At 42.7% G+C, this 12,500-nt stretch overlaps 1 protein-coding gene across 1 annotated transcript in view; it reads left to right on the top strand.

Moving 5' to 3' along the window:
- Positions 1-3,718: 3,718 nt before the first annotated feature.
- Positions 3,719-12,500, top strand: part of LOC110168545 (translation initiation factor IF-2-like) — a 9,280-nt gene continuing 498 nt past the window's right edge. Inside the window, exons 1-2 of the mRNA XM_020933980.2 lie at positions 3,719-3,981; positions 8,433-12,500. The exon at positions 8,433-12,500 is cut by the window's right edge and continues 498 nt beyond it. Coding sequence (XP_020789639.1) covers positions 3,792-3,981; positions 8,433-9,979 — 1,737 coding nt within the window. The 5' untranslated portion in view covers positions 3,719-3,791 and the 3' untranslated portion in view covers positions 9,980-12,500. The remainder of the gene's footprint in view (positions 3,982-8,432) is intronic.

The raw sequence follows: 12,500 nt of genomic DNA, 5'->3' as shown, positions 1-12,500 counted from the left end.
ACCTGCTCGTCTCCACGGAAACACTGTCCCCGCAGTGTGGCATTAAACCCGTCTCTACGCTAACAAGTCAGGTCAAGTTACACGTCAGTTTTAGTTCTGTGGAGAGGCGAGCCAAATTTTCTTCAAACAAAAAACAGAAACAAAAGAAAATGTTTAAAGTTTTTGGTGATTTCATTAAAAGTTCAAAGTTTTTCACCTTTGACGTTTTTGTGTCTTTTTCTTTTGTTTTTCTGGTGTCGCCGTAAAAACTCTAATAAAATAAAAAATTAATGGTTTTATTAAAGATAAAAGCAAAAAACTTAAATATAAAAATAAAAGTTGTTATTATAGATCCAGGGGCATCACCGGGATTAGGAAAAATATATATATAATTCAAACATAAAACAAAAATAAATTACGGTAGAAGGGGAGCTTTTTTTAAAAAGTTATTATTATTTATTTTTTTATCTGCAGAGAAGGGTGACAAGATTTTATTTATTTTTTCTACAGGGAGGGTGAGAAGATTTTTTTTTATGAAATTTTTTTTCTTTGTTACAGAGGGAGGTGCAACAAGATTTTTATTTTTTTTGCAAAGAGGTGCGACAAGATTTTGTATTTTTTATTGTTTTCTTTTTTTTTTTTTTTTACAGAGGGAGGAGGGGGGAGTGATAAGATTTTATTTTATTTCATTTTTTAATAATAATATTTTAAAATTACTAATAATAATATGTTTTAATTTTATTAGTAATTAAAAATATTATATTATTAGTATAAAAAAATGAAATAAAATAAAATCTTATCACTCCCCCCTCCTCCCTCTGTAAAAAAACAAAAAAACCCCAAAACAATAAAAAATAAAAAATCTTGTCGCTTGTACACAGAAAATAAATAAATACAAATTATGCATTAAATAACAAACACTAGTGGATGGGGGGAGACAGAGGCGACGCCGGGGGAGGGGGAGGGTCACCAAAGGTCACACACAAACCAAAATCCACATTTACATCAAAGAAAAAAAAAAAAAAAAAAATTGATAAATTATCCAAATCCGAGGTCGTGGTTCTAGGATGGGAAAAGTCGTCTTGTCGTCTCCAGGTGGAGAGTCTCTGCCTCAAGTGGATGAGTTCAAGTGTGTCGGGGTCTTGTTCTCGAGTGAGGGGAGGATGGAGCGTGAGATTGACAGGTGGACAGGTGCAGCGTGGGCAGATTGACAGGTGGACAGGTGCAGCGTGGGCAGATTGACAGGTGGACAGGTGCAGCGTGGGCAGTGATGCGGTCGCTGTGTCGGACCGTTGTGGTGAAGAGGAGCTGAGTCTGGATTTAGCGTCAGTCTCCGTTCCTCCCCTCACCTCTGGTCATGACCCGAAGGACCAGATCCACGATACAAGAGACACAAATGAGTTTCCTCCGCAGGACGTCCGGGCGTCTCCCTTAGAGACAGATAAAATAAGATAATCCTTTATTGTCTCACATGCTTTATCAAAAAACAGGACAACACAACACAAAGCAGCACACAAACAAACACCACAGAACAGAAGAAATAAGTCCACGCCCAAGTGTCCTGGGTCACATTTGAAAAAATCGGATCTGTGTGGTTCAGACTGTCATTAAAAGATCAGATACAGGAACATAGGGGCCAAAAAATCAGATTTGGGTCACTTCAGGCTGCAGTCTGAACGCAGCCTAAGAGACCAAGTGTAGGGCTGGGATCATTAAGAAGTTGCCGATACGATACATGTCTCGATACAGTGAACTTTCGATTCGATATGATATATTTCAAATTGATTCGATATGGTTCAATAAAAAATAAAGTCTAAATCATGGCTGTGATACTAAAAGTCTTTGTTAAATCACTTCTTGTGCAAAGTTCATATGAAACACAAACATTTTAATAATCATAAATGAGTTTCCTTTCACTCCACAAGCCACAAAACTGTAGCTGTAACAAAATAATTTAGTAAAACACACCTAAAAATACTCTTGGTGATATATCGATACAGTAGCCCACGATATCAATACTGTATCATCGCATTAAATGATACGATATATCGATATTCCAATATTTCTGCACACCCCTAACCAAGTGAGAAAACGAGTGATGCACCAACACGACCTTTAAATTATTCTTAACAGGCGAACCCTCTGCATCCTTGTATTCTATTCGTAACTGCACATTCCCTAAGCCTTTTATAATTATTTATTATAGATTGAGGAGCTCGGAGTAGAGTCGCTGCTCCTCCACGTGGAGAGGAGCGTCTGAGGGGAGGACGTCTGTTCTGATGTCTCCTGGACGTGTCCCTCAGGAGGTGTTCATGTCCCACCGGGAGGAGGCCCCGGGGAAGACCCAGGACACACTGGAGGGACGATGTCTCTGGACTGGACTGGGAACACCTCAGGTCCCACTGGAGGAGCTGGAGGAAGTGTCTGGGCTGAAGGAAGTCTGGGAGTCTCTGCTCAGACTGATGCCCCCGAGACCCGACCCCAGAGAAGAGGAAGAAAATGGAATGGAATATATAAATTAAATAGTTAAAAAATGTCCTGGGTTTAAACGCTTTGAAACTGGATGATAAATGGATGTTATTGTTGTTGTTGTTTTTTTTTAACCCTTCATCTTTTACTCATCTTTTAATCATTAATCGTCTTTAATCAAATTTAATTTTCAGAAATGTAAATTCACTGTTCATAAACTCGACTTCCACATTTTCCTGTCAAAAATACCACAGTGTTTAAACCCTCTCCCTCTCCTCGGGGTCACACTGACCCAAAGAAACATTTATTTTTCCTTCCTTTCCTTTTTTCGCCTGGTGAGAAAATAAATGAAAATACATTTCTGGGTCTGACCGACCCGACAGGGCGAGAAAGAAAATAAATGTTTCTTTGGGTCAGTGTGACCCCGAGGAGAGCGAGAGCGTTTAAACAGTGTGGTATTTTTGACAGGAAAATGAGGAAGTCGAGTTTACGAACAGTGAATTTACATTTGTGGAAATAAAATTTGATTAAAGACGATTAATGATTAAAAGACGAGTAAAAGATGAATTATAAAATATTGTTGAACCGGAGCTTCGTTTGAGTGGAGCTGAACTCTGTGGGGACGTCACTCTCTGAACACTTTTATATGGTTTATGTCTAAAACTCAAAACATCTGGAATTTCTAATGTGACTGTGACGTCCTTAATAAAAAATAAAAAAAAAGTTTAAACATGAGTCAAAGGAGGAAACAATTTAAAAGTGTTTAACATAAATAAATAAATAAATAAACAGAGGATCCAATACTTAAAATTTCCATTAAAACTGAAAAAAAAAGAAAATTATTCAACATTTATTATTCAAATATTTTTGTTACTTATTTAGAATTTTATTATTACCATTATATATATATATATATATATATATATATATATATATATATATATATATATATATATATATATATATATATATATACACACACTTTTTTTTTGCACAAATTTGCACTGTTGACACGATGTATTTTGTATTGCCAGCATTGATTAATAATAAAAAAAATTAAAAAATAAAAATAATAACAATAATAATAATAATAATAATAATAATAATAATAATAATAATAAAAACTAGGAAACACCCGGGTTTGGATGGTTGATACGTATAAAATAGTGAAAAAAAAAAAAAAAAAAAAAAAAAAAAAAACGATCTCGCGTCACTACTTTACGACCTTTTACGACGGTGGCGCTGCGTCACGACAAGCGGCGCGGCTTTACGGGTGTTTTGTCTGTTGGCGCCGTTAGCTCGCTGAAGCTAAAGCTAAAAGTGGAGGAAAACTGCGGCGGAAAATGTCGAAAGGCCAAACTCTGCGCGCGCGCGTCAACGAGCGGCTGACTGCGGCCGCCGAGGAGATCTTCGCGCTCGTGGAGAGGACGATCGCGGAGTACGAGGAGGAACTGTGCCGCTCCAAAGAAGAAAACCAGAGGAAACAGCAGCTGCTCGACTCGGTTCTGCCGCCGCGGGACTCGCACGGATCAGGTCGGAACAACGAACACAGAACCCCGAACCTAGAACATAGAACCCAGAACCAGAACCCCGCTCCCTGCTCGGTCCGGTTCGGGTTTGTACAGATCGTTTCCCCGCGGAGCCTCGTGTTAAACCGAAAACGTCAAATTCCAGTGTTGCAAAACAAAGCTCGAGCTGCTAAAGTCACTATTTTGAGATTTAAATCGAGTTCTGATCTTGTTCTCGCCTCAAAAATAGAGTCTTCACATGTCCCTGTTTATTTTTGACCAATCTGATCTAGACCAGGACCAAACCAGGACTAAACCAGGACTAAACCAGGTCTAAACCAGGTCTAAACCAGGTCTAAACCAGGACTACATCAGGACTACATCAGGACTACATCAGGACTAAACCAGGACTAAACCAGGACTAAACCAGGACTAAACCAGAACTAAACCAGAACTAAAATAAGACTAAACCAGGTCTAAACCAGGTCTAAACCAGGTCTAAACCAGGTCTACATCAGGACTACATCAGGACTACATCAGGACTAAACCAGGACTAAACCAGAACTAAAATAAGGCTAAACCAGGACTGTATCAGGTCTAAACAAGGTCTAAACCAGGACTACATCAGGACTACATCAGGACTACATCAGGACTACATCAGGACTACATCAGGACTAAACTAACCAGATGTTTTGGTGTAACTCTCCTGAATTGTACAAGAACATTTGAGAAATTTTAACCCTTGAAAATTTGAAGGACCTTAAATAGTTTTTTAGATACAGAAATCTGAAAGTGGCTCCTCGGAAATCTCTGCTCAAAACAGGTCAGGGCAGAGTCCACAAAATATCTTTTAATGACAAAACTATAAGGAGTTGGGAGATAAAATTTGGGACTTTTCCTGTTGGAAAGTTTGTGAACCTCCTAGAATCTTTTCAGTCAAATCTGAGATGGTCGAATGGAGCATTCGGAGATTTGGCCTGGACTGACCCGGACATAAACTCTCATTTGTTTTGGTAAAATACTTAAAAATCTGCTTAAAAACGATAAAAACACAATGAAATCGCGACTGGACTGACTCATGTTCGTCAGGAATGAACCAAGGGCAAAACTATTTTCTTTATTTACGTTACTTGTTTAAAAGTTTTATTATGACCAACCAGGGATGTAACGGTAGTCAAAATATCGTGATATCGTATCGTCAAAGTTCTCACAATTATATTGTGGACCATCAAAATATATCGAATCACAAGTCTCTTTGATTAAATGAAGAGTTAAAAAGACAGAGGAACTACATTTCCCATGATCCTTTGCTTCATTTCAGTGCAGACGACAAGAAGAAATAACAGTTCTAACACTTTTAACGCTTAGTTCTTTGGATTAAAACTTGTCGAGGCATTTTAAGAGGAAATGGTAAAATATTAAGTTTTGTTTGTTCGCCTCCACAAAATATCGTAATAAATATCGTACCATGAGATGTATATCGTGAAAATATCATACAGAGAGATTTGGATATTGTTACGTCTCTAATCGTGAACTTTTCACAATGTCGCTATAAATCTCGTCCCGCGAGGTTCACACTAGGGCTGGGTATCATTAAGAAGTTGCCGACACGATACATACCTCGATATGCAGGCTGCGATACGATACATACCTCGATACACAGGCCACGATACGATACATACCTCGATACACAGGCCGCGATACGATACATACCTCGATACACAGGCCATGATACGATACATAGGCCACAATACGATACATATCTCGATACACAGGCCACGATACGATACACACCTCGATACATAGTTCATGATACGATACATATCTCAATACACAGGCCGCGATACGATACATACCTCAATACACAGGCCACGATACGATACATTGGCCACAATACGATACATACCTCGATACGCAGGCCGCGATACGATACATACCTCGATACACAGGCTGCGATACGATACATACCTCGATACACAGGCCACGATACGATACATATCTCGATACACAGGCCGCGATACGATACATACCTCGATACACAGGCCACGATACGATACATAGGCCACAATACGATACATACCTCGATACACAGGCCACGATACGATACATAGGCCACAATACGATACATATCTAAATACACAGGCCGCGATACGATACATAGGCCACGATATGATACATATCTCGATACATATGCGACAATACGATAGATATCTCAATACGCAGGCCATGATAGGATACATATCTCGATACAGTGCGCTTTTGATTCGATACGATATATTTCAAATTGATTCGATACGGTTCAATAAATAATAATGTCTAAATTGTGGCTGCGATACTAAAATCTTTGTTAAACCACTTCTTGTGCAAAGTTGATTACTGTATCATCACTTTAAACGATACGATATATCGATATTTCAGTATTTTTGCACATCCCTAGTTCATACTGTGATGATATCGTATCGTGAGACTTGAATATCGTCACAGCCCTATAAAATACAGAAAAGATGCTTAAAAACGACCAAAACACAAAGAAAATGTGACTAAACTGACTCATGTTCGGGTCAAGTGTAAAAAAGTTTTCCTTAATTCCGCACTCGATTCACAATTTTATCATCATCAACCAATAATAATAAATAATAAAATCTGTTCAACTTCCTCAAAATCAGAGCTGGAGTTGTGTTTTGTGTTTGACTAACTCTTTATTATTCATCTGTTTACATCTACAAAGCTCCCAACGCTCTCTTCCACCTTGTGATGTCATGAAGTGGTCGTTTTCAAGTTCACAGCTCCTTTTCCCTTTAGTTCAGTTGAGATCAGTGAAGAAATTCCAGTGAAGGTGTGTGGAGTTTAAAAACACATTGGAGCACTTGCCGTATCACCACATGATGACATCACGAGGTGGGACAGGGGGTTTTCAGTTTGAGAGAAGGTTTTTTTTGTGAGTTAAACACGTGACTGAAACAAAAACAACTCCAGGTGTGACGGGGAAACGACAATAGAACAGATCAGGACACACAGTGATATTTTGGCTCCGCCTCTTTTCTGTTCTGCGGTTCAGAAGATTTTAAAATATTTAATACGTCATTGCTTTGGAATGTTCCACAGTGTGACATTATTAAACAAACCGACTTTACTTTTATTCAATTACAGGTGCAGGTTTTAAAGCTTGAAAAAACAAACAAAAAAAAAACTAGAAAAACAGGCATTTTGAGTATGAGCGGGGTCGCCTCTCCACAGATCTGACCTGTAACTTGGTCCCGGTTTGATCTCCGTGCATAAAAAGGTTTAATGCCGTACTGTGGAACATTCCAGACAAAGTGATAACATCTCCACAGAGAAAAGCCTCCAGCAAAAAAAATTACTCAATGCACCAGAGAGAGACCGACCGCGACTCTCCAGAAGAGGGCGATATTCTGTTTGAGCCGACCAGCAGCCTGAACGTGCAGGAAAAATACCGGCATAAAGCTTTATTTGAAGATTTGGGTGTAAAGAGGGTTTAGCAAAAATGTGACTTCACTGGACTCTTCACTGGCCTCTGAATATGACCACTGGACTTTCACTGGACTCTAAACATGGCCATACTGGGCTCTAAATGTGACTGCACTGGACACTACACTGGACTCTAAACGTGACCACACTGGACACTTCACTGGACTCTAAATGTGACCGCACTGGACACTACACTGGACTCTAAACGTGACCGCACTGGACACTTCACTGGACCCTAAACGTGACCACACTGGACTCTAAATGTGACCACACTGAACACTTCACTGGGCTCTAAATGTGACCACACTGGACACTACACTGGACTCTAAACGTGACCACACTGGACACTTCACTGGACTCTAAACATGACCGCACTGGACTCTAAATGTGACCACACTGAACACTTCACTGGGCTCTAAACGTGACCACACTGGACACTACACTGGACTCTAAACGTGACCACACTGGACACTTCACTGGACTCTAAACGTGACCGCACTGGACTCTAAATGTGACCACACTGGACACTACACTGGACTCTAAATGTGACCGCACTGGACACTACACTAGACTTTAAACGTGACCACACTGGACACTACACTGGACTCTAAATGTGACCGCACTGGACACTTCACTGGACTCTAACCGTGACCACACTGGACACTACACTGGACTCTAACCGTGACCACACTGGACACTACACTGGACTCTAAATGTGACCGCACTGGACACTACACTGGACTCTAAACATGACCGCACTGGACTCTAAATGTGACCGCACTGGACACTTCATTGGACTCTAACCGTGACCACACTGGACTCTAAATATTATAGCACTGGACACTTCACTGGACTGTAAATGTGACCACACTGGACTCTAAATATTAACACTATTTTGGACTCTTCACTGGACACTACACTGAACTCTTGCCGACTCTAAATCCTCTGGGACAGATTCTCTAACTCGTCTCCCGTCTGGTCCCGCAGGCGTCCCGTTCGAGCCGGTCCGCGCCGAGGAGTTCGTCCGGTCCTCGACCCCGGAGGAGGAGCAGAGCCGCCGGCGCGACGAGGACGAGGAGCTGTCCTTCATCCCCGACATCCTGGTCAAGGGCGAGAACGGAGGGAACCTGTCCTCGCTCTTCCAACCGCAAACCGACCACAGGGACGCTCCCGGGACGCACGCCTACGGAGGAGACAAAGCGCAGGGACACGGCTACGGAGGAGACAAAGCACCTGTGACGCACGGATACGGAGAAGATAAAAACCAAGGACACGGATACGGAGGAGACAAAAATCAAGGACACGGATACGGAGACAAAGCACAGGGACATGGCTACGGAGGAGACAAAGCACAGGGACATGGACACGGATACGGAGGAGACAAAGCACCTGTGACGCACGGATACGGAGACAAAGCACAGGGACACGGATACGGAGACAAAAATCAAGTACACGCATACGGAGGAGACAAAACACAGGGATACGGAGACAAAACACAGGGACACGGATACGGAGGAGACAAAACACAGGGTCACGCGTACGGGGACAAAACCCAGGGACACGGATACATAGGAGACAAAACGCAGGGATACGTGGACAAAAACCAGGGTCACGGCTTCAGTGGAGACAAAAACCAGGGTCATGCGTACGCGGACAAGACCCAGGGACATGGATACGGAGGAGATAAAACGCAGGGTCACGGATACGGAGACAAAAACCAGGGTCACGGATACGGAGGGGACAAAGCGCAGGGTCACGGCTGCGAAGAGGAAGCGGAGGGACACGGGTACGGACACGGACACGAGGAGGACCACTTCAAACACTTCGAGGAGTCGGACAAAGTGGAGCAGGTGGACTCGGACTCGGAGAGCGACGAGGACTGGGAGCCTCCGGGCGGCAGCCGAGTCGCCAAGAGGATGAGGACGGACCGGGAAAACTACGACCACAAAGACGACTCCCTGGAGATGATGCTCAACGAGAGTTTCTCCGACCACGACATCGAGAACAAAATGCAGATCCACGAGTGCCTGGCGTGCGGCGAGACGTTCGAGCGCAGCGGCGAGCTCCAGAAGCACATGGCGTCGCACGTGGGCTTCAACTGCCCCGTGTGCGGGAAGGACTTCACGCGGGAACACGAGTTTAAGACGCACTTGGCCGTCCACACCGGGAACACGCCGTTCGGGTGTTCGGAGTGCGAGGCGCAGTTCGCTGTCCAGGATCATTTGGACCGTCACATGAAAATCCACCTGACGCAGACGCCGTTCAGCTGCCCCGTCTGCAAGAAGTCGTTCACGAGGAAGTACCGGCTGCGCTCGCACATGTCCTCGCACACCGGGGAGAAGCCGTTCAGCTGCCCCGTGTGCGCCCGCGGATTCACCCGCAAGGACAACCTGGGCGCCCACATGGCCACGCACACGGGGCAGAAGCCGTTCATCTGCGCCATCTGCAACAAGTGCTTCATGAGGAAAGACCGGCTGACGGCGCACATGAGCTCCCACACCGGCGAGCACTTCTGCCTCAAGAAGAAGAACTAGACACGCCGACCCTTTAAAAGTCCACCCCCCACCCCCCTGCGCTGCGAACAGGAAGTGCTCCGGTGTCATCTAGAGATCTCTCCCGGGGCCCTAGTCAAACCCTCTTTACAGTTAGAAGTGCGAGTTTGTACGAGGCTCCGCCCACCTGCTCCCACACGACAAGTCTCCATAAAAACACAGAAACACAAGTGCTGTATTTTTCAGATTCTAAGGCGCGTTAAGAGAAAAAAAAAACAGATCAGTCAAATTTGATTAAACTCATTCATAAAAACTCAAAACATTGTTCAGTTTTAAAACATAAAAAACAAAACACGACGTTCATTGTTCTTCCTCAGATCCATCAAACCCTTCATCTTCTGTGTCTGAGGTTAACAGTTTGGCAATTTCCGATCTGTTTCAGTCCTGGTTTAGACCTGGTTTAGACCTGGTTTAGATCTGGTTTAGACCTGGTTTAGACCTGGTTTAGACCTGGTTTAGACCTGGTTTAGACCATGTTTAGACCATGTTTAGACCTGGTTTAGATCATGTTTAGATCATGTTTAGATCATGTTTAGATCATGTTTAGACCACGTTTAGACCATGTTTAGTCCTGGTTTAGACCTGGTTTAGACCACGTTTAGATCTGGTTTAGACCTGGTTTAGATCTGGTTTAGACCTGGTTTAGACCACGTTTAGACCTGGTTTAGACCACGTTTAGACCTGGTTTAGACCATGTTTAGACCTGGTTTAGACCACGTTTAGACCTGGTTTAGATCTGGTTTAGACCTGGTTTAGACCTGGTTTAGACTTGGTTTAGACCATGTTTAGACCTGGTTTAGACCACGTTTAGATCTGGTTTAGACCTGGTTTAGACCTGGTTTAGACCCGTTTAGACCTGGTTTAGACCTGGTTTAGACCTGGTTTAGACCTGGTTTAGACCTGGTTTAGACCTGGTTTAGACCACATTTGGATCTGATTTAGACCACGTTTAGACCTTGAGACCACTTGAGTCATACTAAAACATTCGGACAGATTTTTGAGCACTTTGTATCTCATAAAATCAGTTTGAGGTCAGTAACACCAGAATTAAAATATGAGGCACAAAAAAGTTGATTTTTGATAAAATTAAAGGATTTTCCGTGCGCCTTATTGTCTGAAAAATCCAGTCGTTTCATGAGCAGTTTTCGTGACCTGTGAGCAAAGGAATGTCTCGTGTTGATACGTTATTTTGGGCAAATCCGTATTTTTCCAAACAATAAAACATAATCTAAAGATATAATCTCAAGTTAAGTATTAGTGGATAATCCCCTCGTCTTTAAAGAAGCTGCTCAAACTGTAGCTTTTTGTATTAAACATTTAAAGGACCTAAACCTCACTTTTTGCCTCACGCCTCCTCCTCTTTCCACGCGATTCTCCGTCGATAAACTCTGATTGGACGAGTATTTTTAATGATTCTCATCCAGCGTAACTTCAGTCAGTTTTTTTATTGATTTATTTTGCGTTTCCACTCGAGCGTTTGATGTAAAACCCAATTTCCTGAACTCGCTGAAATAAACGGCGCTTCTGGGCCTTCGGTAACGAGCGTAGTTTTAAATCAATGCGTTTTTGTATCCGTACTTTGATACTTGAGGGGGCTCTGCGCGTCTATATCTGCGGCGGAATGTTCAGCATGTTACCACGGCGATGCAGCAACAGCAAATGCGACTGGACCGAGAAGTTTTTTTTTTTTTTTTTTTAAAGACAAGTCTGAAAACTCAATAAAGTGATTTGAAAAGTGCGTTTTCGTTTCCCGTGATCAGTCCGAACAAACGGTTTCAGATGGAGCAGTGCCTCCAGTTAGCGGAGAGAGAGAGAAAGAGATAAATCATGGCGTCGACAGAGAATTTTATAGTGTTTCTTTACAGTATTTTCCATTTTTGCGTTTATTTTATTTATTTATTTTTTTTCAGTTTTTCGCGCTTGCCAACGTAGCGGGGGCGGGTTCATATTTAACTGCGAATCACCGGGTTTAAAGCTCACCGCATCGCTTTTCCGGTGGATCCTCGTTTCCGTGGAGACGTCGTCGTCGCCGCTGCTGCTCAAGTTTTTTTTTTTTTTTTTTAAAGCAATAAAAACACCCGCAACGAAAATAAATGCGACGAGACAGATAAATTTAACGCCGCTGTGCTGCGTTTCAAGCGAAGCAGTAACGTCTCCATGGAAACGACCACCAGAAAAGTTCCACAATGCAGCTTTCGAGACGCTTCTAGAAATAATATGGGTCATTTTTGTATTAGTATTATGATTATTTTGCGTAGTATTAAAGCGGGGGTAGTGTTAAAGTAGTATTAAAGCGCTTTCTCTCGTCGTTCCGCGTCAAAAATCCCTGCCTGAAGACGTTCGAGAGTCGTCCGTGCGTGTCTGAGTCATCTAGTGATCTCTCCCGGTACGACAAGCCTCCCACCGCCCACGACAATCCTCCGTAAATACACAAAAACACGACGCGAAAAAAACCTGCACACGGCGACGGGATGAACCGGCTGAGCGTTTCGTTGGTGTTCTG

This window comes from Boleophthalmus pectinirostris, unplaced genomic scaffold, assembly GCF_026225935.1.
Source record: "Boleophthalmus pectinirostris isolate CB_2022bp ecotype Guang Dong unplaced genomic scaffold, ASM2622593v1 HiC_scaffold_7, whole genome shotgun sequence".
NCBI lineage: Eukaryota > Metazoa > Chordata > Actinopteri > Gobiiformes > Gobiidae > Boleophthalmus > Boleophthalmus pectinirostris.
Note: the sequence above shows the minus strand (reverse complement) of the source record. Positions and strands in the feature narration are given on the sequence as shown.